This window comes from Lissotriton vulgaris, chromosome 6, assembly GCF_964263255.1.
Source record: "Lissotriton vulgaris chromosome 6, aLisVul1.2, whole genome shotgun sequence".
NCBI classification, from domain to species: domain Eukaryota; kingdom Metazoa; phylum Chordata; class Amphibia; order Caudata; family Salamandridae; genus Lissotriton; species Lissotriton vulgaris.
Genome location: NC_141694.1, coordinates 1890678315 through 1890704788, shown reverse-complemented (window position 1 = coordinate 1890704788; position 26474 = coordinate 1890678315). Strand labels below are relative to the sequence as shown.

The 26474-nt window shown below is 48.5% G+C and overlaps 1 protein-coding gene across 1 annotated transcript in view; it reads left to right on the top strand.

Annotated features, from left to right (window-relative positions):
* LOC147709788 (uncharacterized) overlaps positions 1–26474 on the top strand; it is a 134565-nt gene that overhangs the window by 54340 nt on the left and 53751 nt on the right. Inside the window, exons 5-6 of the mRNA XM_086928229.1 lie at positions 13843–13992; positions 24164–24304. Of these exons, the coding sequence (XP_086784355.1) occupies positions 13843–13992; positions 24164–24304 (291 nt within the window). The remainder of the gene's footprint in view (positions 1–13842; positions 13993–24163; positions 24305–26474) is intronic.

Here is a 26474-nt window from a genome sequence, read left to right as displayed (position 1 = left end):
ACCCCTCATGAAAAAGCAAACAAATCCCCTACAGACCTTGCTAATCTACGCCCGATTTCACTCCTTCCCGTTCTGGTCAAGATCACTAAACAAATGGTCCATAAAGAATTAAAAAATTATGTAGACACACATCACATTCTTCATCCTCAGCAATCGGGCTTCCGTTCACACCATTCCACGGAATCTGCCCTGATTGAACTCACTGATTCAATAAAGCTATTGCAGTATCAGGGAAAGAACGCTGTCATAATCCTACTAGATCTCACGGCGGTGTTCAACACCATCTCCCATTCTATATTGATCAATAGACTTAGGGATATAGGAATTACGGATGTTGCATTGGATTGGATAATTTCCTTCCTGACAAACAGGTCCCAGACCATCTCCCTGGACACTTTTCTTTCTAAAGAGAAGAAGGTACATTCTGGAGTCCCCCAGGGCTCAATAATGAGCCCCTTATTGTTCAATATATACATGGTCCCTCTCATCTCTTTAATTGAGTCATACGGCATATTAGTAACATCATATGCCGATGACACTCAGCTGATTGTTCCCTTGGAGAACAATTCTACAAATGCTGAGTCGAATTTTAAGAAGTGCTTAAAAGATGTCTTCTGCTGGATGGAGCAAAACCATCTTAAATGCAACTCCAGTAAGACGGAAATTCTGCCCATGGGTAGAAATCCCCAATTCTATCCCAGCAAATGGTGGCCCGAGAACATCCCTGCGCCACCACAAGCAGGTACATCAGCGAGGAATATTGGCGTTCTATTCGACGCCGAATTATCTTTTGACCAGCACGTCAGGAATGTTGCAGGAAGTTGCTTTAATATCATTAAGTCACTGAAAAAGTTCTTCGACTTTCTCCCCATAGACTCAAGAAAGGCAGTGGCAGTGGCCTTAATTCTTGCACGCCGTGACTACTGTAACGGTTTGATGGCAGGCGTTAAAAAGAAAAACACCCTCAGAAAACTCCAAGGCGTGCAACACGCAGCGGCCAGACTTGTTCTCAAGCTACCCAGGAGATCATCTGCCACGGCAGCTCTTAAAACCCTGCATTGGCTACCACTAAAAGAATATTGTTTAAAATCTTAATAATAGCATTCCGTGCATTCAATGGCATTGGCCCGATTTATCTCAACAAACGATTTCCTCACTACAATCCTGTAAGGTCCTTAAGATCCTCAGGTCAGAACCTGGTCAAGCCACTAAAATTCAAACTCAAGACCAAAGGAGGCAAGTCTCTGTCTTTTCTATCCGGGAAAGCGTGGAATTCTATTCCTACCCACCTCAGATCTTTAACCCAGGAAAACCAATTTAGAAAACAACTTCAAACGTGGATTTATTCCCTTTCTGACGATTATGTAATGTCCTTCATTTAGTTTCTTCTCTGTTTCCGATCTTTTGCACACTTTGTAGTTAGCGCCAGGATGCTCCTTTCGGAGAGATTGTTTGCGCTTTATAAATATACAAAATATACAAATATATAATATACACTGCTGGAGACTTCTGCTGGAGATCACTGCTAGAGAGCACTGCTAGGCAACACGACTGGAGATCACTGCTAAAGACCACTGCTGGACATCACTGCGAGAGAGCACCTTTGGAGTTCACTGCTAGGCACCACTGCTGGAGATCACTTCTAGACACCACTGCTGGAAATCACTGCTAGAGACCACTGCTGGAGATCAATGCTAGAGAGCACTACTGGAGATCACTGCTAGGCACCACTGCTGGAGATCACTGCTAGGCAACACTGCTAGAGATCACTGCTAGAGACCACTGCTGGAGATCAATGCTAGAGATCACTGCTGGAGATCACTGCTAGGCACCACTGCTGGAGATCACTGCTAGGCACCACTGCTGGATATCACTGCTAGACAACACTTCTAGAGAGCACTGCTAGAGACCACTGCTGGAGATCACTGCTAAGCACCACTGCTAGAGACCACTGCTAGGCAACACTGCTAGAGAGCACTGCTCATCACTACTGCTGGAGATCACTGCTAGGCACCACTGCTAGAGGTCACTGCTAGCCATTACTGCTGGAGATCACTGCCAGGCAACCCAGCTAGAGACCTCTGTTAGGCAACACTGTTGGAGATCAGTGCTAGGCAACACTGCTAGAGATCACTGTTAGGCACCACTGCTGGAGATCACTGCTGGGGAGCACTGCTAGGCAATACAGCTAGAGACCACTGCTGGAGACCACTGCTGGAGACCACTGCTGGAGACCACTGCTAGAGATCACTGCTGGAGATCACTGCTAGAGAGCACTACTGGAGATCACTGCTAGGCACCACTGCTGGAGATCACTGCTAGGCAACACTGCTAGAGATCACTGCTAGAGACCACTGCTGGAGATCAATGCTAGAGATCACTGCTGGAGATCACTGCTAGGCACCACTGCTGGAGATCACTGCTAGGCACCACTGCTGGATATCACTGCTAGACAACACTTCTAGAGAGCACTGCTAGAGACCACTGCTGGAGATCACTGCTAAGCACCACTGCTAGAGACCACTGCTAGGCAACACTGCTAGAGAGCACTGCTCATCACTACTGCTGGAGATCACTGCTAGGCACCACTGCTAGAGGTCACTGCTAGCCATTACTGCTGGAGATCACTGCCAGGCAACCCAGCTAGAGACCTCTGTTAGGCAACACTGTTGGAGATCAGTGCTAGGCAACACTGCTAGAGATCACTGTTAGGCACCACTGCTGGAGATCACTGCTGGGGAGCACTGCTAGGCAATACAGCTAGAGACCACTGCTGGAGACCACTGCTGGAGACCACTGCTGGAGACCACTGCTGGAGATCACTGCTAGACAACACTTCTAGAGAGCACTGCTCATCACTACTGCTGGAGATCACTGCTAGGCACCACTACTGGATATCACTGCTATACAACACTTCTAGAGAGCACTGCTCATCACTACTGCTGGAGATCACTGCTAGGCACCACTGCTGGAGATCACTGCTAGGCACCACTACTGGAGATCACTGCTAGACAACACTTCTAGAGAGCACTGCTCATCACTACTGCTGGAGATCACGGCTAGGCACCACTGCTAGAGGCCACTGCTAGGCACTACTGCTGGAGATCACTGCTAGGAAACACTGCTAGAGACCACTGCTAGGCAATACTGCTGGAGATCAGTGGTAGGCACCACTGATGGAGATCACTGCTGGAGACCACTGCTAGGCAATACAGCTAGAGACCACAGCTAGAGACCACTGCTGGAGATCACTGCTAGGCAACACTGCTAGAGAGCACTGCTCGTCACAACTGCTGGAGATCACTGCTAGGCACCACTGCTAGAGGTCACTGCTAGGCCCTACTGCTGGAGATCACTGCTAGGCAACACTGTTAGAGACCACTGCTAGGCAACACTGCTGAAGATCACTGTTAGGCACCACTGCTGGAGATCACTGCTGGAGACCACTGCTAGGCAATACAGCTAGAGACCACTTCTGGAGACCACTGCTGGAGACCACTGCTGGAGATCACTGTTAGGCACCAATGTTGGGGACCACTGCTAGAGAGCATTGATGGAGAGATCACTACTAGGCAACACTGCTGGTGATCACTGCTAGAGACCACTGCTGGAGATCACTGCTAGGCAACACTGCTAGAGAACCGCTGCTAGGCAGCACTGTTAGAGACCACTGCTAGGCAACCATGCTGGAGATCACAGCTAGAGAGAACTGCTGGAGATCACTGCTAGGGAGCACTGCTGGAGATCGCTGCTAGGCAACACTACTAGAGATCACTGCTAGGCAACACTTCTGGAGGTCACTGCTAGGCAACACTGTTGGAGATCACTGCTAGGCACCACTGCTGGAGATCACTGCTAGACACACTTGGATCACAAGGTGGCGCAGCTGAGAGAAAGTCAGAGAGCCAGAGAGTCGGAGGGAACGAGTTGGCGTTCAGCGTTCAGCGTTCGGAGGAGCTTTCCTTCTCATCCTCCTGCCCTGAAGAGCGGCTTGATTGAGGTTTGACTGCGGCGGAGGCCCGCAGAGGCACGAGACGGAGACGGAGATCCGCAGGGAGGAGTGAGCGAGGGTCTGCCGCGAGGCACAGTAACGGACCGGCAAACTCTGGAGTAAGGAGTTGCCACGCTGTATCCCGACGTGCTGTTGCATCCACCTCGGACTGCTCCGCAAGGCAAGGCAGCAGCGAGGGGGGGCTGGGGCAGACTCAGGAGCCAGGAGCTAAGAGCTACCACGCTGTGTCCCGCAGTGCTGCCGCACCCACCTTGGACTGCTCTGCAAGGCAAGGCAGCGGTGTGGGGGGGCTTGGGCAGTCTCTGGAGCCAGGAGCTAAGAACTGCAGCGCTGTGTCCCGCCGTGCTGCCGCATCCACTTCGGATTGTTCTGCAAGGTAAGGAGAGGCGAGGGGGGGCCTGCACATTGACATTGCCCCATTACCGCCCATTACCGCCTCACATTGCTTCACATCAAATTGGTCTGATTTGGTTTGAACCACACAAGAGTATTTTCCAGCTTAAACGCCGCTTTGGCTGATTTTCCATCGTGGGTGGCCTCCCTATAGCAACAGAAAAACCTTGGAGTATCTGCCTACTAGCGGGAAGTCAAAATTCCAGCAGGACTCCCGGCATATGGGGGTCAAAAGGAAGGGCCGACAGCCCACGTCCCTGGAATAAAACCCCATGACTCAATCCCCAACCAACAAGACAACAACACGGATGATGAGGAGCAAATCACTAACTGACAGCTTAAATGAAAAGTCGCAAGTGACCGACCAAAGAGGCTCAATTAGAAATGTTTTCAAGAAAAATGACTCTCTTACTGGCAACCACGGTACCTCCCAGATCGCCATCCCAGGCATTTCAAGCCCGGTCCAAGACAGTAGTACCAATGATCATAGTAGTCGGCCGTCCGATTCCATCTGCTCCTTTAAGGATGTGACACCCCCCTGCGTAGCCCACGAGCAACCACATTCTAAGCCATCAGCAGGCCAATGCAGGGGGGGATCCCCCGTCCGGTCCTCAGACAAGATGCAGGACAACATAACCAGCAAGACCAAGACCATGGTCACAGCTCCCCCTAAAAGCGATCCCACTGCAATAACAACAGTGCAAATCTACCAGACTAAAGCTCTTTGCCCATCCCTTCAGACTATGGACACAAGCAACCCCCAACATGTACCCAAGAATCTTAAACTAACAGACTCTCAACCAGATTCCCCTGCACCTGCGTTGTCAGTCGCTGGGGAGCTTTCAGGCTCTTTTCTCCATAACCTTGAACAAAAGAACTCTTGATCTAACTCCAGTCTCGTCGTGGCCTCTAGAGTCTCCATGGACCCACCAAATGAAGGCTGACTACCTCGCCTGCAATAGCAGTACAGACACGACCACAGAGAATCCATCTCAGCTGGAGACAAATAGTGCTACCAACAAAGCTCTCCTGTGGCAATCAACGAAGATGGAACTACAAATAGACCTCTTGCAGGCAATAGCTGGGCACTTAGCAGACATAAGCTCCAAAGTGGAGGCCCTGGATAATAGGATCTCCCAACATGAGCTTTCCAACTGGGGGGCCTGCTCCTGCCGCTGTTTAAATCTTATCGAGAAGTGGGGCTCTCTGCCTGAGGTACTAGCCGATATAGTGGAAATAGCGAAAGAGAGAACGGCGGCACCGATGTTAAACAACAAGAGGATTGGGCGAAGCAAAATAGTCACACCCCGAAGGAGACACAGCCATCTTGGGCTCCATCGGGGAAGAAGGACATAGTTGACCAATGCAAAAACACAGGGCACACGACCATCAAGTCAGACAGTAGCCCATTAACATCCATAACCGTCCAAAACTTAAACCATAGGGACAGCGACGCCATTGGAATAGTCCTGCAGGAAGACTCGTCAGGCACAACGGATACACAGGATCCCCCTCTATCAAGGAGAGCAAAAAAGAAGCTAAAAAAGCAACAGAAAAAAACAAAGTTAAAAGTGAGACAGCCACAGCTATTGAAATTCCAGCATCCGCCTCCAAAAGGGGGGGACAAAAGTAACCTTGTTGTACCCAATATTCACAGATAAAAACTGGGGTAAAAGGATCCCCCCAGTTTTCTTCCCAAAGGAAGTACAACACAAACAAACCACATCATTAAGTACCCTGAGTACGAAGGGCGAAAAATCACCAGCAAGGCAAATTATTCCCACGGCTAATCAGCTAATGGCCGGAACAAGCCCATCATCCTCAGAAAGGCTCACACAGACAATCCCGGCAAAACCCTTGTCACAAGTGGCAACTCCGCACCTACCACAACTAAGCACTCAGTCCCAGTCCACCACTAGGACAAATTACAACCAAAATAAGTGCCCGAATGGAGGCCCTCCCTCAATCCTTCAAGGGATTATCAGGACAGTGCCTACCCCAGCCGAAACTGTAACAAAATATGGTGTTCAGGCTCAAACCGCGGGTGTATTAGCAGCCGTGCATGAGTTGGTCCTCACTCTGAGATTTTCCAGCATGGGCAACCATGACATTCTGAACCGGAGTAACATTCTATGTCTTTTCAAACATCTGGACACCCTAGACAAGACACAAACAGGGGACATAGAATGGGTGAAATTCCTGAGTTTGAAAGGGGACACACACGGTGACTCCACCGTGTTGGGACTAAAGAACAAAGAAACACAACAAGCCATCGAGAAAAACTCAATCCTTCTCGCGGAGTGGGGCATTGAAGTTCAGATATTGTCGCCCCCAAAATATCCTGTGGTCCTGGCCCCAGACAGCGGGAGAAAGGCCACTCGATCGGTCCTACAAGGGACAACCAGCTTGGGAGCTCCAAATAGAAGCCAGAAGTGCCAACATGTCCCAATGGGAATTAGAATCCTTTGCCAAAACAATCAACAGGTTATACGCACCATCTCCCCCATCCCTGAGCAAAGGGGACTCGCAAGTAGGAGGACACAGCATTCCAAACCATCACAAAAGTCAGCCTGTTGGAGTAGGCGCTAGGCCCGGAACTACTGCAAAGTCACAATTAACTGTAATCTCCTAGAACATAGCAGGGATTAGCAAAATCTGTAAAAACGAAAACTTGAAGCAGTTCTTGAAAAGTGGAGACATAATCAGCCTCCAAGAAACTAGGGCCTTGACCTCCACTCCTCTGGCCGGGTACTATGAACTTCAAGTACCAGCAACAAAAAGGAACATCTTTGGTCGTCCAGCAGGCGGCCTATCAGTTTTTATCAAATATGAGTGTGCCGTTGCTGCTACCATCATTAACGTGAACTCCCTTGGTCTACAAGCCTTACAGAGGTTTGAGATTCATCAAACACCCAATTCACCTGCTGGTATTAAACTGCTACATCAACCCCGCACAGACCCTAATGAAGGACCGGCTGGAGGCTCTGGCACAAAATCTAGAGGACCTGCTAAACAAATATAAAACACACCAGGTCATTCTAGTTGGGGACTTCAACCTAAAAGACCTCGACAAATTGGAATCACTCCCCGGGGTTCAGGAAGGGCGGCTACTTTGCATGATCTTTTCTGTACCTATAAACTGACATCAACTCACGCCCTGAAAAGAGCTCGCTCGACCGCCTGGCAGCCTCAGCCCACTTTCAGGAACGTGTCAAGAATTGATTATATTATGATAAGCCAAGAGCTGGCTGACAGAATGACTGACTTTGAAGTCGAAAACAGGCAGGAAAGCGATCACAGGCCACTAAGAGCATCATTACAGCTGGACATACCGTCTGCTACTTTTTACCAACCCATCGGGGAGACAGGTGAGGAGGAGAAACACAGCGTCCTGCGTAGGATCAAGTGGACAGATAGGATCAATGGGAAATTTCAATCATGGCTGGGTCAGGCACAGGAAGGGAGTCAGTTTATAGAGGATCCACCGATAAAAGGATGGGAGAAAATCATTGAGGATCTACAATGTAAGCTCGAGAACACCAAATCACAAAATACAATAACAAAAATGCAATCCAGTACAGGAAACAACTGCCCTCAGGACATACGAGAACATAAAAGACTTTTATGTAAGGCTCTCGTAGCAAAGAAAAGAGGGAGCAGTCAAATAGAGGGGGAATTGATAGATTCACTGAGGGCTTCTTTGAGGAAGAAGCTATGGGAACTCAAAAAAGCCAACATGGAAAGCAATTGGCTTAAAGTTTTCTCCCTCCTCAAACACAAGAACCCAGCACGACTCTGGAGATTTATTAACCAGCTGAGCAACCGAGGACCAATGAGAGAAAATGGGGTAGCTGAAAAAGAATGGGTGCAATATGTGAAACAGCTTTATGTAACAGACTCCACCAAGGAAGTCCTACCAAGAGATAAGGTGGAGTTAGCTGAGGAAGTCCAACAGATGAGCACAAACACTGAAGTCATAACTTTGAGCCCAAGCAAGGACTCAAGGGACAACAGTCCGGCCGATGCTGATGACACCATACCAACCTGGACAAACATCCAACAGGTCATTAAAACCATCAAGCGCATGAGGAACGACGGGGCCCCAGGGCCCAATGGGATCCCAGCGCCGGTCTTCAAAAAGGCACCAGAGTTCTGGGCGACACTCTTAACTCCACTCTTCAATTACACCTATCTGACCGCTACCACCCCCGACTCCTGGAGGGGTTCCATACTGGTTCTAATTTTCAAAAAAGGTGATCGCCTTGAGCCATCGAACTACAGGCTGATTGCCCTGCTTGACGTGGAGGCTAAGGCATATGCACGCCTATTACTGAATGACTTAGAAAAATGGGCCACAGCGGGAAACAAAATACCCATGTATCAGACTGGATTTAGGTCCCAGGCATCTACGACGGACAATGTCCTGGCGCTAGCCCATCTTTCAACCCAGGCAATCTTGAAGAACCATCCCCCTCTATTTTGCTGCTTTGTGGACTATAGTACAGCCTTCGATAAAGTGGACAGGAAACGCTTATGGTGGAAAATAGAAAAGTGGGGCATACCATCAAAACTTCTGAAGGCAATAAGGTCACTATACGAGGCCACTTGGGTGCGGGTCAAAACAAGCACTCGAACAGTTTCCCCCAAAATACCCACAGAAAATGGCCTAAAGCAAGGGTGTGTGCTGGCCCCCATCCTTTTCAATTTATACACGGCGGACCTGGGGGAGGCCCTAAAAGGAGCCAGCCTAGTAGCCCCCAGATTAGGAAGTGTGAGGCTACCAGTTTTACAGTATGCCGATGACACGGCTATAATGGACCATACGAAGAGAGGCCTACAAAGAGCACTAACTGCATTAAATAGCTTCAGCATCGCCAACAGCTTAACAGTCAATCAAGGGAAAACCAAGGTCATTATCTTTGGGTCCTACTATCGGAAAAGGCATGCACAGTGGCAATTGGGAAATGCTCAAATAAACTTGGTGGCCTCATACAACTACCTAGGGGTCTAGTTCACGGTACAGGCTAAAGCAAATGTACACTTAAAACAGCAGGCCTCCAAAGCCAACAGGGTAATACATTTGTTAAGACAACTATGTCAGAAATTGATCAGCCCATCCGCTAGCCCAATTCTGATAGCCGTAAGAGCAAAGCTTCTACCTGCAATTTGTTATGGTCATCTCGCTTTTCCCGGGAAGCTGGACGCTCTTCTCAATTCAGCCCAAGTCAAGGCTTACAAGTCTTTGCTTCACATTCCAAGGACAGCAAGAAGAACTAGGCTGAGATTGGAGCTTGGCCTAGCGAGGCCTGACTTGACCTGCCAGGGGGAGCTTATAAAGCTGTATCTAAGGATATTAAGGGCCCGACTAACTCCCTAAAATTCCATTTGAGATCCATCTTCGAAGGGCCAGCCTCGATATGGCACATCAGGCTGGGAAATGCAATCAAAGCCTTGAAGATTGAGGAAGGAAATATTCCGCGGCAGGAAATTCCACTGAATGCTTGGAAGAGAACAGTTAATAAACAAGTGTATGAAATCTCTTTTGACCTTGACTATAAAACCCTTCGCCGAAGCTCTCACTTGGTTTCATTGAATAACTCATACACAGTAGGAAAAGCTCAACAATATCTAAGCGAGGCCCTTACAACACAGGCCCGAAGTAAAATTCTTTACATGAGACTGACCGTGCTTGGGATAGCAGACTTCAACCCCGCATGGGCTCAAAGAGGGGAATCCACAACTTGCAGGCTATATACCTACAAGAGGGAATCTTGGCTGCACCTTCTCTGCTGCTGTCCTCATCTCAACAATGAACGTCGGCGACTGCTGTGTCCAATCTGCCTCAACCGGAGTATAAAATCATGCTCTGAAGTATCAGCCTTGTGCTGGTCAACCACCAACACAATGACCCTAGCGAGATTGGCGAAATTCGTTCACCAAATAAGCTTAGCTTTAAAGGTCAATAACGAAAGTACTCCAACAAATGGGAAGCCCACGGTGAAAGCAGCGGACTAAAGATGAAGCGATTTCGCTACGTAGTACCATTGTCATTGCCCCTCCTGCAAGCCTTTTTAAGAAAGAAATGCCCCCTGTACAGACTAATTCCAAGGCATACAAGGTTGGAAAAATGCCAATCATATGGGACTCAGTCAGGGGTGCCGTATACTTTTATTACATTCTGCTTTCTTAAACTGTTTTTTAGCTCTTTTTTCTTCCTTTTAATTGCCTAGGACAGTAACATACATTTTACAAAGCAAAGAAGTTTACAATCACTGTTCTTTGTACTCTTTGTTTTTACTGTAAAAAATTTAATTAATTGTACAGTTAATAATAAACAAACACAAACAAGCACTGCTAGACAAGACTTCTAGAGAGCACTGCTCGTCACTACTGTTTGAGATCACTGCTAGGCACCACTGCTGGAGATCACTGCTAGGCAACACTGCTAGAGACCAATGCTAGGCAACACTGCTAGAAGTCACTGCTAGGCACTACCGCTGGAGATCACTGCTAGGCAACACTGCTAGAGACCACTTCTAGGCAACACTGCTGGAGATCACTGCTAGGCAAAACTGCTAGAGACCACTGCTAGGCAACACTGCTGGAGATCACTGCTAGGCACCACTGCTGGAGATCACTGCTAGGCAACACTGCTAGAGACCAATGCTAGGCAACACTGCTAGAGGTTACTGCTAGGCACTACCGCTGGAGATCACTGCTAGGCAACACTGCTAGAGACCACTTCTAGGCAACACTGCTGGAGATCACTGCTAGGCAAAACTGCTAGAGACCACTGCTAGGCAACACTGCTGGAGATCACTGCTAGGCACCACTGCTGGGGACCACTGCTAGAGAGCACTGCTGGAGATCACTACTAGACAACACTGATGGTGATCACTGCTAGAGACCACTGCTGGAGATCAGTGCTAGGCAACACTGCTAGAGACCGCTGCTAGTCAACACTGTTAGAGACCACTGCTAGGCAACCATGCTGGAGATCACAGCTAGAGAGAACTGCTGAAGATCACTGCTAGGCAACACTGCTGGAGGTCACTGCTGGAGATCACTGCTAGAGAGCACTGCTGGAGATCACTGCTAGGCAACACTGCCAGAGACCACTGCTAAACAACACTGCTAGAGATCACTGCTAGGCAACACTGCTGGAGGTCACTGCTAGGCAACACTGCTGGAAATCACTGCTAGGCAACACTGCTGGAGGTCACTGCTAGGCGACACTGCTGGAGATCACTTGTATGCAACACTGCTAGAGACCACCGCTAGGCAACACTGTTGGAGATCACTGCTAGAGAGCACTGCTGGAGATCTACTGCTAGGCAACATTGCTGGAGATCACTGCTAGGCGTCACTTCTGGATGTCACTGCTAGGCAACACTGCTGGAGATCACCGCTAGAGAGCACTAATGGATATCACTACTAGAGACCACTGCTGGAGATCACTGCTAGAGACCACTGCTGGAGATCACCGCTAGGCACCACTGCTGGAGATCACCGCTAGGCACCACTGCTTGAGATCACTGCTAGTCATCACTGCAGAAGATCACTGCTAGAGAGCACTGCTGGAGATCACTGCTAGGCAACACTGCAGGAGATCACTGCTAGGCAACACTGCTAGAGACCACTGCTGGAGATCACTGCTAGTCATCACTGCAGAAGATCACTGCTAGAGAGCACTGCTGGAGATCACTGCTAGGCAACACTGCAGGAGATCACTGCTAGGCAACACTGCTAGAGACCACTGCTAGGCAACACCGTTGGAGATCACTGCTAGGCAACACTGCAGGAGATCACTGCTAGGCAACACTGCTGGAGACCACTGCTAGGCAACACCGTTGGAGATCACTGCTAGGCAACACTGCAGGAGATCACTGCTAGTTGACACTGCTGGAGATCACTGCTAGGCACCACTGCTGGAGATCGCAGCTCGAGAGCACTGCTGGAGATCTCTGCTTGGTAATACTGTTGGAGATCCTTGCTAGGCAACACTGCAGGAGATCACTGCTAGGCAACACTGCTAGAGGTCACTGCTAGAGATCACTGCTAGAACCCACTGCTAAAGACCACTGCTGGACATCACAGCTAGGTAACACTGCTGGAGATCACTGCTAGGCAACACTGCTAGAGGTCACTGCTAGAGATCACTGCTAGAACCCACTGCTAAAGACCACCGCTGGAGATCACTGCTAGGCACCACTGCTGGAGATCGCAGCTCGAGAGCACTGCTGGAGATCACTGCTAGGCGACACTGCTAGAGACCACTGCTAGGCAACACTGTTGGAGATCCCTGCTAGTCAACACTGCAGGAGATCACTGCTAGTTGACACTGCTGGAGATCACTGCTAGGCACCACTGCTGGAGATCGCAGCTAGAGAGCACTGCTGGAGATCACTGCTAGGCGACACTGCTAGAGGGTGCGCAACGTTTACAACGCGTGCGTTACCACGACCTACTATTACCACGCGGTTGTAACAACGAAAGTTGTTACAACGCATTGTGCTGGGGGGCGCTCGAGGATAGTAAATCATTTAATTTACTATCCCAACACCTTCCCTGCTATCCACGGGGACTGGTGTTGGAATAGTAATTTAAATGTTTTAAATTTGCGCCCCCCCAACGCAAGTCGTTGTAACGACTTGCATTGTTACAACCGCGTTGTAATGGTAGGTCGTTGTAACGCGCGCGTTGTAACAACATATATCCCTGCTAGCGACCACTGCTAGGCAACACTGTTGGAGATCCCTGCTAGGCAACACTGCAGGAGATCACTGCTAGTTGACACTGCTGGAGATCACTGCTAGGCAACACTACAAATCTCAGGTAGGCTCTCGAGGCGTGTCACAGGTTATCTATGCGTCTTAGGTCAAATTTTGAGGCATTTCACAGGCTGTCCATGAGTCTCATGTGGAATCTCGAGGTGTGTCACAGGCCACCTACCAATCTCATATTGATCTGGAGGAGTGCAACAGGCTTTCTATGAATCTCAGTTGGTATATTTAGACATGTCTCACGCCACCTGCCAATCCCAGGTGAGATACTGAGGGGAGTCATAAGCCATGAGCCTCCTACACCAATCTCCGATGAGATATCGAGGCAAGCAACATGTCCTCTACTGATCTCAGTTGGGAACTTCAGGTGTGTCAAAAGCTGCCTACCATTCAGAGTTGGGCTCTCAAAGTGTAGCAAATGTATTGTGCTTGATGATACTAACATAGATATAATTACTTAATTCCCAACTAGCCTTAATACCCAAAAGACTCCTAAACTGATCCTCTATTATGTATGAAACACAAATGTAAAATAGCCAAAAAATGCAAACATTTTCAGCATAAGAAAATGAAATATTGGCTGAGATATATGCCAGAGGTGTCAGTCTTAAAGAGCATATGTGGCTACTAACTCTGGTGTTTTCAATATTACAGAGAAGAAATGGTTCTGCCCGCTTCAGCAGAGAAGATCGCCGTCATGTGCTGACCCATCTCCACCTGAGTGCAACGGAGACCGGGACTGTCGCCATAACGAGAAGTGCTGCTTCTTCGGCTGCGGGTTTCAGTGTGTGAAGGGCTTAAAAGGTAATAGTGTCAACCAATACTTTGGGTCACTGCCGAGCTCGCTGGGTTGGAGTAGACCGAACCGGTGCAAGGACTTTGGGTGTCCAGGGTGAAGTGACACACGCGCCTCCTTCCATGGAGCGGGGGCTACATGTTGGAGTGATCGTAGAGATGCTCTTGATGGCTACGACAGATTGCTGCATTGTAGAACCTGCCCAATGAGTAGATATCTGCATCAATGATGTTAGAGAGTGTGGAAGGATGTATTGATGCGATCAAAAACATAGTCTTTGTCCACTCAGGCCTTTTCTCAGGTAGAAAGGATGGGATTGCCCGGTCTTGGTTCAGGACTTGGTTAAGGTTGGCCAGGGCTTCTGTGGAACAAACAATTGGTCTGTATACATTTACCATGCTTTGGCACCATGAATTTCGGAAGATTCTGTCGCAGATTTTGTATATTCCATTGCTTAAAAGTTATATTTTTCAAAATTATTGCTATGGAAAAATCAGCAAACATACATCTTTGGAAGCCAAAATTACATATTGATTTTTTTGCCGATTTTAGTGAATAATGAAGGAAGACCTACCTTTTCCTCGTATCACCTCTCCCAATCTGGTCCCTGCTCCACAAAAACTCATTATTGACTATTTTGTAGTACCCCCGGAGTGTTCTCTCACTACACTAAGTCCCAATGTTTATTTTATCTCTGATTTTAACGTTTTTACTCGCAATTAAGACCCTGTGTAAGTTTGCCTTGTCTGAACAATTAGTTTTAAATGTGATGGCCAGTTTGGCCCTGCTATCAAGGATGTAAAGATGTTTTGGAGGCATTTCCATTGCAATGGTTTTAACTAAATGTGCAAAGAAGCTAATACATTTTACAATTAGTGAACAAAACACTTTTTTTAAAGAAAAGCCAGCAAATCTGCTTCTTTCAAGAGAAATGTGCTTCGAAATCTAGTGATGTGTGTCAATAGGATGATTGGGGAAAAAATCACATTAAAATTTTGCAGTTTCAGGAGATTTACAAACAATGGACTTCTCCCTATTGCACACATGGAAGTGCATTTCCTCCAACCTCTAGTCCACATCAGTGGAATGGACCTCTGTGTGGAATGTACCACAAGACTGGGGAACTAAGGGGGAGAGGAGGGGAGGAGATCACACAGTTCCACACAGATAAAAGTGGCAGCTGAAGGATGAAGCACAACAGGTTGTGGGGAAACGAGGAGGATGAGGAAGAGGCAACAGACAGATGTGGGAGGGGCTGGAGTGAATTAACACTTTTATTGGTGATGGATCGCAGTCAGGGAGCCTTGTAGGCAGGGGTCAGAGGAACACATCACTGCAGCCACGTGGACAATAGACTACTGTAGAGCAGGTAAGCAAGAGGTGTGAGGATGGACGCGAGCCTTGCAAGGGTCACTGGACGCAGAGAGATAGCCAGCTGGGGTCAGTCTATGCATAGTCAGGACCCCCTGTCACAGTGGGGTGGCGTGGAGCAATGGGGGCTCCTTAGAGAGGGTCACGGGCAGCAGCCACTACAGATGCAGCCAGCGAGGGGGCAGAGGGGGAATCTATAACCATTATAAACACAGTGCCATGAGAGACAAGATAGAGGTAAAGTGTGGACCTAGGGGACACTTAAGAACAGTTTATGTATAGAGGACTGAACCCCCAAAACCTCTTAAAAATCAGCATGCTGGCCTCCGCCGAAGAGAACTCTCTCGAATCACTACATCGTTTTGTAACACGCACCCTCCTAACCCTCAGTCTCTTCTAGCCAGAGCTGTATATTGAAGTAGCTATTATGTATCTAGCTAAAATATGTCTTGATGTTACCACGTTAATAGTTTCTGGTCTCATTTTTAGGTCGAGCCTAGAGGCACCACACATGCGCTGCACAGCGAGGCATTTTGTAATCTGTATGTAGAGATGAAGCACACTCATGACAGACCACAGCTTTTATTAGGTCACTTTGTCTACCTTCACTAATTTCATAGCGTTGGTTGGGGTATAGTACTCATTTCTCCCGCCTTGTGGGTGTTCTGCCCCTGCTACCCTGATCCTCTTGCTCTGGCCCATATGTTCTCTTGACCTGCACTACTTTTCCTTGCTGCCCTCTCCGCTGGCTGGCACACGACTTCTTGTTGTACTGGCTTCCCTTCTAGAGGCTCATACGCTGCAGCAGCGCAAGAAGCTCTCCTTGTACGTATCCAAGCACTAACTGCTCCTTTATATTTTTTCATTAAAAAAAAAAAAAAAGGTATGTCTACAATGGCGGGGCCCCAGGCCGGCTGACCCTAGATGGTATTTTCCGCCCTCCCTCGTTCGAGATAGGGAGTCCTGCACTAAGCTGCGCCCTGCTGACTCGGGGTTCTTTGCGACTAACCCATCGGAGGACACTTCGGTATTCACCAATTGGGACACCCTGAAAATGGTTATTCGGGGCGAATGTATTGCCCTCAACTCTGCACTCAATTGACAGCGAGCACGGGAGCGCGAATCCCTTGAATCTGAACTTACGACTGTGGAACTTGCCCACAAAGCGAATCCCACGTGCCAAAAGCAGCGGCAACTTACTGCTCTTCGAGGCAAACTTCGGGCCATTTATTCTAATAGGACGGAGCTCACGCTCCTTAAGCTCCGGCAGCTCTCCTATTCTCAGGGCAATAAGGTAGGCAAGCACCTGGCACGTCAACTCCGGGCTAACAGGGAGAAGGAGTATATAGGGGGACTCCTGGATCCGGCAGGTCGCGTCGTCCAAAGGAATGAGGAGAAGGCGGCCCTATTTGGTTCATTTTATACGGACCTTTACTCGGGGGATTCCTTCGATGGTGATGCCCAACAGGCATTCTTCGATTCCCTCTCCCTTCCTCAGGTTTCTGCAGCGTGGAATGACCAGCTGGCTGCCCCCATTACCCTGGAGGAGGTTACTACGGCGATCTCCTCACTGAAGCCCAATAAAGCCCCTGGCCCCGATGGCTACACACCGCTCTTTTATAAGACATTTGCCCCTGAGCTTGCTTCGCATCTGGTCTTGCTTTTAAACGCCATGGCTGAAGAGAGCAGGACAACTGGTATCATGGTGGAAGTGGTGATATCCGTTATACCTAAGCCGGGTAAAGACCCTCAGTGTTGTTCCTCATATAGGCCAATTGCCCTACTTAACATTAATGCCACGCTATACTCCTCTATCCTTGCTAAACGTCTGAATGATCTTATGCCCCTCCTTATTCACCCTGACCAGTCTGGGTTCATTAAGGGACGACAGACCCATGATAACATCCGCCGGATCGTTCATCTCATAGAAAAGGTCAACAAACTTCAGGTCCCGGCCATCCTCGTGGGACTGTACGCGGACAAAGGCCTTCCACCGGGTCAACTGGGCCTTCCTCTTCCGAGTGATGGCCGCCTTTGGCTTCTCGGCCAAATTTATTGAGATGATCCAGGTGAACTATCGTGGTCCCATCTCCATGGTGCTGGTCAATGGCACGAGCTCTGATTTATTCAGGCCTTCGCGGGGGAAACGGCAGGGTTGTCCCCTTTCACATCTGCTTTTTGCCCTCAGCATTGAACCCCTAGCGATAGCTGTGCGGCGAAACGCGACCATTCAGGGGATCCAGTTTACAGGCGATCCCCACAAGATCTCCCTCTTCGCCGATGACATCCTGCTGTCCCTCACGGAACCTGAGAGCTCTCTGCCTAGCCTCCACACAGAGCTTGCTCGCTTTGAGTCTCTCTCGGGCTTCAAGGTCAATGCTAGCAAGTCTTTCATTCTTAACCTCTCCCTCCCTTCAGTAAGGGTGGATCAGCTTCGCTCCTCCACATCGCTCTCCTGGGCGACTGAATCACTAAAATACCTTGGGGTGTCTTTGACCCCCTCACACCGGGGCCTCTTTCAGGCTAATTTTCTCCCTCTCCTCACGCAAATCCAAACCGCATTGGCGAAATGGAAGCCTCTCTTCCTATTTTGGTTGGGCCGCATCCATGCTATTAAAATGACCCTACTACCTAAACTCCTCTATCTCTTTCAGGCACTCCCTATTAACCTTGAACCCGACTATTTCCAGAAACTCAAGACCTCGCTGCTCCGCTTCATTTAGGTACTAGGAGGAAGGGGTCCCAGTGTGAGCGAAGAACAATATACACAAATCACAGAGTTAATCTCCAAAACACTGAATGGATCCACACTGTTTTAATTCACAACGGGATAAGGTATAATGAATATACACAACAAATTGTCAAGCGCAGTTAGCGGTAGTACAGTGCCCCAGGGGAGGAGAGGGGAGGGAGGTGGTGATCAAGTGAGGATGTGGAGATGAAAGGTATTAGTGACAGTAAAATCAGTCAATTTAGCAAAACTATATTTGCAATATTATACAAAACCAAAATGGCCAAAAATTCGGCAGTTAAATCAAGACGGCATACTTCACAAAATACAGTCAATGTTATAATAGTGGCGTGAAGTTGACACAAGGAAGGTGGTTGTCGACGTTACGACCCTCTAATCAACGCAGGGATTAGTTGTGCCCTTGCTGTGGGGTCTTCTTCAGGACCAAGGGGTGGGGGCAGGCAACCTAATTAAAGTGTGTAAAGGGAAATAATGTTAATGAAGGGGTATTATTCCACCCTATTTAAGACCAACATAGGTACAGAATGGTCAATAGAAAAATAATCGCTGACTGTATTTATTAATTGCTCCACAAACATGGACATATGAGCCACAATACCACTTTGTTAGTGCAGCCCATTTGAGAAAATCATATACAACTAGATGGCGTACTTAAAATGTCGACCACAGCGTTAGGGTCAGAGAGCTGGCACGAGGAGTGGGGGGGTTACACCCTCTTAACCAAGGTAAACAATGGTAAATCATTCAAGGGTACCTGAATTGTTAGAGTTGCAAATGGACTAACGATGTCCTATAGAAAGTTTCTTTCATCTGGGGTGTGTCTGCAATGAAACACGCAAATTGAGAAATACATGAGCCGAGTGTGTTTTGTCTGTCACATCGGCATTTGGTGAAACAGGCTTACCTGTAAGATATCATTTCCAAAATTGCTGGTTGAATGTGAAGGAATCGGTCGAGGGACCGCGCCTGAAAATAAACGGGCGAACTAATCAATCATTTGGGCTGCCAAGATAACCCTAGCGGCGGCCTGGAAGAAGAAGGAGGCTCGTGCCATATCCTTATGGCACGCCCGCCTTTGGCAACTCCTAAGCTTAGAACGCATGGCGGACATCTTCAGGGATGAATTTAAGAACTTTATCTTCAAATGGGGTCCATTGGTTACTTTCCTCTCACGGGGTCTTCCTTCTGCAGTATGCCCTCCCACTCTTAGGGCTCTATATCTCTTCCAAATGGGAACATACTATACCGCCAGCTGCACCCCTACCTACTAGCCCTGTTGTTTACCTCGCTGTTTCCCTCATCTTTTAGTATCTGTTTCCGCCACGGGGCGTGGAGGGGGAGGGGGGTTCTGGGGGCGGAGAGGTGGGGGAGTCGGGTGACGGGGGGAGGGTGGGGTGGAGGGGGGTTCAGTGGCGTCACTAGGGTTGGTGTCACCCAGTGCGGGTAACTCATGGTGTCACCCCCTCGTGACTTACATCATGAATCCATGATGCCCCCCAGATACACTTACACGGCTTTACACAGGGACAAAAATGCACATGGCACCCGTGTGTCATGTGCAGCTACACACATGTCCCACATTACGCATGGCACCAGTCTACCCTTGCCCAGTTAGACAAAGATTTACTGGCAGCACAAGAACCCTTCATGCCCGTTCAGGGCTACACTGTTTCTGGGCATGGCATGTTACGTCTGCATGGACTCAGAAAGATGCGCACAGTAACATATGGAAACATGACACCCACGTGCAACTCCTAATCAGTGGGCAGTACGTTACACTTGCACACAATAGCGCAACTACAGATCAAAGCAGTTTACTGGGTATATCGCACGCTCAGACACAAGGAGCACAGGTTGTAATCGTCAAAGGGCATACTTTCAAGCACAGCGAAGGGAAGAATGGGGGTGCCACTTACCGGCTGCAGAGGAAGACAAGCGTGCACCTGGCGCTGCAAAACCCTGGTTCACTTCCCCGGGTCGGTTAGCCAGAGTTCAGCCTGCAGGGACTTCTTTTTCCTTTGGTTTTCCTGAAATTATTCCTCTTTCCCGCATCACAAGAATCTCAGGGGCGGAATCCATCCTCCCCTTTCTTGGTGTTGGGTCAGGTAAGATTTTTGAGGCCTTGGAGTGTTTAGCACACCACTTTTCTCTTGTAACACAAGTTTTGCTACCTCTCACATTTTGTTTGCTTTAGATACTTGCAGAAGTGCCACCATTGCCTACGTAACGTTTTTTCTTGTGCTTGAGTGTCTGACATATTATGCAGTATTATACCTCTAATTGTACTGTTTTCTCTTGTAACCTGCACACGTCACTTTTTCCTCCTGTATTGCACCGTTTGCTACCAACCTCATGTATTTTGTTTGCTCACAATTGTCACTTTTGCCACAAGTAACTTAATGTTTGCTTTTGTAATTTGTTCACTTGTTATTTTCTAATCATCATGTATCATTAGAGTTCCTATGGTGAAGCGCTCTGACGCCTCTTCGGGTAAAGTCCGCGCTATATAAAAAGCAATAAATAAACTTTTTGGTGCTCGAGGATCGGCTACTGCAGGAAGGGTTGGCGGAGGGGCCCTCTGAATGTCTCCCCCTGGAACGTTAGGAGAGGAGGAGAAAGCCATCATTCACTGTGGAGACAGGCATGGGCAGCGCTGCCTCTGCTTCAGCATTCCGCCTCCCAGAATAATAGGCTGCTCTGTGCTCCCCTCCGATTGCCAAGGGCAGGAAAGTGAGAGCACGGGCGTTATGTCCCGCGGGGCGGCTGCAGTGTAAAGGGTACGGGAGGATGTGTAGTGAGCTGAGCGCCGTACAGTGCAGACAGCACAGTGTGGTGCAGAAACCACGGGGGTTATGCCCACTGTATTGTGCGGATGGGAGGCGCGCAATGGGCACTGGACATAGAGTCAGTACATAGTAAGCGCTCCGATGCCCTGTCAGGGGTAGTAAGCGCTACATAAATGCAATAACAATTCCAGAGCCAGAGACCTACGTGCAGTGGGGCCAGCGCTTGATATTGCAGGAGGGTGGCATGCCGTGAGCGCGGAGTACAGAGCCTGGCACCGCCGTGCGAGGGGGCGCTGAAGGAGGGTGTGCAGCAGATGCACCTGTGGGCACGGGGGCACGAGAGGTGTCCTCCTGCAGGGGATGCTGGATAACGCGTGAGTGACTGTGGTAGTGATATCCAGTGGGGAGGGACGCAAAGTAATGCATTGTGTTTTAATGTTGCCACCCATGTGACCTCTCAGCCACCTCGAAGCCCACCGATGCGCTAGAATTGCACGAGCATAGAAGAAATGCAATAGTTGAGGGCCAGGGCAAAGAGTGTTCTCGGTGGTACGCATCCTGAAGTGCAGAAGAGGTCAGTTTGAGGCAGGAAAATGAGGGAGTTTCGAGAAGTGAATGGGGTGAGGCAACGAGGAGGCAGGGTGTTGTGCATGACTCGGGATCCAAGGTGAGATGGCGGAGGCACGTGGAGGGCAGAGTCAGGAAACAGGAACCCTCGTTGCCTGGCACGATGAGCCAGGACTCGGCCGGGATTCTGGAGAGCATTAGCAGCCAGCTCGTGGCGCGCTGTTACTTGTAAAGAAGCTTTTAAAAACGTCAGGTCCGGGAGCCACGTCACGACGTGAGTGACGTTTCGAACGTCATTGACGTCCGGATGCTGAAAAAGTCATAGCCTATTAATTGGGACAATAGTTTTGGCCGGCGGCCGGGTAAAATTCGACAGACAGAAATATTATTTTGCATTTTGGTGTCACGGACACGGACTCCGTGAAACTAAAATGCAAAATAATATTACTGTCTGTCAAACCTTACCCGGCCACCGGCCAAGATTATTGTTGACACGGACCATGGTGTCACCCCTTTTGTTGGTGACACCCGGTGCGGTCCGCACCCCCCGCACCCCCCTAGTGACGCCACTGGGGGGGTTTTGGTCAGATGGGGGAGGACGGGGAGGGGGGTCTGTTTGGTGTTCTAGTTCAATGCTTGGCCTGCCTTCCTCGAGGCCATTTTGCTATGTCCAGTTCTTCTTTGTCTCCCTTAGCAGGAATTTGTGGGGGTTCCTCCCCTCCGCTTCCTTCAGGATGTTTGCTGATTGGCTTGCGACTGAATTTATAGGGACAGTCTCCCCAACTGGGTATAGCACATGACTCTTAAATATTCTGTTGGTCCCACAGCGGGAGACTTGCTCCCTTCGTAGGCTGTCGTTTTTCATCTCTGTGGCTTACACTGCCTATTATTGCATCATCCTGACTAAACATCTGCTATGGCTATGTATTTTTTTTATTAAGCTGTCTGGTACTTTCCTTGCACTTAAAATTTTCAATAAACATACCTTTGACCAAAAAAAAGGTAGAAGCCTCACTGAGCGCTTTAGGCCGCTCTGCTCCTCACGGGCTCTGCGGGTGCTGCCATTGGAGGAGGGGGCGGGTGGAGCCGGGGACACTGTCTCTCCTTTGTTCTCTGAGATCCCATGCAGCTCTCAGCAGCTCTGTCCTCCGTTCTGCTAATCCAGAGGCGTCAGAAGCAGACCTGCTGGTTGAGACACTCTTGGTTACTCAGAGAGTCTGTTACATTTTCAACATTTCTTCTTTCAGCCTGTTAATCCACAAATGCATGATGGCAAGGGGGAAGGTAAGATTCGGCCATTGGTAGAGGGGGAGGGGTGCTTTGCAGGCTTATTTTTCAATGACGTAGCATTAAAAACAGGAAGACTCTTACCTTCCCCCTTGTCTTCATGCATTTATGAATAAACAGGATGACAAAAGAAATGTTGCAAAAATGAAACACACTCACTAGGTAGCCAGAATTGTCTCAGCCAGTCTGCCTGCCTCTGAAAGTTTTTAAGGCAGCTCTAATCACTGTGTTTCCGGCAGAGCCAGGAACTTGCACAGTAATTATCTGCTGAGTGCAGGAAACATCCTAAACAAAAAGAAACATTCTTAGTTCAGTGCCAGGACAAAAAGTAACAATATCATCTCACCTCACTTGCAAGCTTTAATCCCTTCAGTTGCACTGTACACTGTCTGAACCTCTTTTAGAGGTTCCTTTCCACATTGACCGGTTTACCTCCCTTTTCTCTATCAATTGCATCCTATATGTGAAGTAAATGTAATGCAATTTCTCTACCAATTGCATCCTAAATAGGAAGTAAATGTAAACGTGAAGTCTTATAACTTCAGTTTGACATTTTTCTTTTTTTACTTATAATGTCCCAAAGGCAAGACCTACTGGCAATACCAATGCTTGTTCTCTTAGGACCTGCCACTTTAGATGTGGAAAGGTCTGGAAATCCCACTGGCCTCATCTATGCGCCTTTTAGATTAACTTTTTTTTTTTATTCTTTTCTGGTCGCCTTATAAATCAGGCTCCCACAAGGATGTGATCCTAACAGTAGTGTAGAAGAGACAGGCACATTTTACCTGTTCTGTTAAAGTTGTCCTTAAATGCTTTGTCAGCCTTGGGCCTTGGGCAAATACAAAAACCACAGTTGATGGACCTTGGGAGCATCTCAGGCAGAACTAAGGAAGGCCATTGATCCTTTTATCCTAGAGAGTGACTGTCCAATCCCTGTGCGTCCACTGCCAGCCACACTGCCTAATGGAGAAGCTGGTGGGCTTCTAGAATGCTCTGATAGCCAGGACTTTCCAGGCAGGCTTCCACCCCAGATGTCGCCAAGGAGACACTATTTGACAGCTCCTGCTGTTTGATCTATCTGCATCCTTGAACACGTCATCATCCCATAATGTTTCCCCATCGTAGCCATGAACGATATCGCTCTCCAAGGGGTCCATGTGTTTCTTTTGCATTGGAATCAAACCATCCACTGCCCTTGTCTATCATCAGATACACCTGAAACTCTTGTTGTGTACCTTAGGGGTGCAATCTCCAACGTCGACCTACATCCATGCCTTCTCTCCTCCGCCCTTGAATAAAAGGAGATGAAAGAGTCAAAATAGAAGGATGAATGAATGCAAGAATTGAAGACACACTGAGAGAGTTCACATGTACCCGCATGCATCCACATGTCTAATATTCATTCTTTATTTTAAGATAAACCGGGAGTCTGCCCCACATCCAAAGAATTGTGCCCTCCTCCCAGTGACGAGAAACTGTGCAACAAGGACTGGCAGTGCCCTGGACTCCAGAAGTGCTGCCCAGAATGTGGGCACAGATGTGTGGATCTGAAGCAAGGTACTTGTATCATCTACTCTGTGTGTGTGTGCGAGTGTGTGCACACACTTGCAGTTGTGTGCTTCTGAGTGTGTGTGTGTTTTTGTGTGTTTGAGCATGCATGCTTGTGTTTGTGTGCTTGTGTGTGTGTGCTTGCACATGTACACATGCGCATATACGGGCATGTGTTGTGTGCATGTTTGGTTGTTTATGTGTATAATTTACTTATGTATGTGCACGTGAGTGCAAATGCGTATATGTGCATGCATGCTTTTGTGTATGTGTATGCATGTGTGTTTTCAAAATACTCCCTTATTAGGGCATTGTACATGTCACACCTGAAACACTGTGAAGCAAAATGTATTTTTATGTCGGTATTACCTCACTAGCATAATTGTATGAATTTGTCTGGCTATCTCATTGCACAAACGTTTCATTTTGTGACAGGTTGGCTCCGCTTAGTTTTCCTTTGTGGTTTAACACTGTCTCCAGTGGTTCACTCATTTGTTGCTACGGGGTGGTCTCCACTTAGTATTCCTTTGTGGTTTAACACTGTCTCCAGTAGTTCACTCATTTGTTGCTCCGGGGTGGACTCCACTTAGTATTCCTTTGTGGTTTAACACTGCCTCCAGTGGGTCGCTCATTTGTTGCTCCGGGGTGGACTCCACTTAGTACTCCTTTGTGGTTTAACACTGCCTCCATTGGGTCGCTCATTTATTGCTCCGGGGTGGACTCCACTTAGTATTCCTTTGTGGTTTAACACTGCCTCCAGTGGGTCGCTCATTTGTTGCTCCGGGGTGGACTCCACTTAGTATTCCTTTGTGGTTTAACACTGCCTCCAGTGGGTCGCTCATTAGTTGCTCCGGGGTAGACTCCACTTAGTATTCCTTTGTGATTTAACACTGCCTCCAGTGGGTCGCTCATTTGTTGCTCCGGGGTGGACTCCACTTAGTACTCCTTTGTGGTTTAAACTTCCTCCAGTGGGTCGCTCATTAGTTGCTCCAAGGTAGACTCCACTTAGTATTCCTTTGTGGTTTAACACTGCCTCCAGTGGTTCACTCATTTGTTGCTACGGGGTGGTCTCCACTTAGTATTCCTTTGTGGTTTAACACTGTCTCCAGTAGTTCACTCATTTGTTGCTCCGGGGTGGACTCCACTTAGTATTCCTTTGTGGTTTAACACTGCCTCCAGTGGGTCGCTCATTTGTTGCTCCGGGGTGGACTCCACTTAGTACTCCTTTGTGGTTTAACACTGCCTCCATTGGGTCGCTCATTTATTGCTCCGGGGTGGACTCCACTTAGTATTCCTTTGTGGTTTAACACTGCCTCCAGTGGGTCGCTCATTTGTTGCTCCGGGGTGGACTCCACTTAGTATTCCTTTGTGGTTTAACACTGCCTCCAGTGGGTCGCTCATTAGTTGCTCCGGGGTAGACTCCACTTAGTATTCCTTTGTGATTTAACACTGCCTCCAGTGGGTCGCTCATTTGTTGCTCCGGGGTGGACTCCACTTAGTACTCCTTTGTGGTTTAACACTGCCTCCAGTGGGTCGCTCATTTGTTGCTCCGGGGTGGACTCCACTTAGTACTCCTTTGTGGTTTAACACTGCCTCCAGTGGGTCGCTCATTTGTTGCTCCGGGGTGGACTCCACTTAGTACTCCTTTGTGGTTTAACACTGTCTCCAGTAGTTCACTCATTTGTTGCTCCGGGGTGGACTCCACTTAGTATTCCTTTGTGGTTTAACACTGCCTCCAGTGGGTCGCTCATTTGTTGCTCCGGGGTGGACTCCACTTAGTACTCCTTTGTGGTTTAACACTGCCTCCATTGGGTCGCTCATTTATTGCTCCGGGGTGGACTCCACTTAGTATTCCTTTGTGGTTTAACACTGCCTCCAGTGGGTCGCTCATTTGTTGCTCCGGGGTGGACTCCACTTAGTATTCCTTTGTGGTTTAACACTGCCTCCAGTGGGTCGCTCATTTGTTGCTCCGGGGTGGACTCCACTTAGTATTCCTTTGTGGTTTAACACTGCCTCCATTGGGTCGCTCATTTATTGCTCCGGGGTGGACTCCACTTAGTATTCCTTTGTGGTTTAACACTGCCTCCATTGGGTCGCTCATTTATTGCTCCGGGGTGGACTCCACTTAGTATTCCTTTGTGGTTTAACACTGCCTCCAGTGGGTCGCTCATTTGTTGCT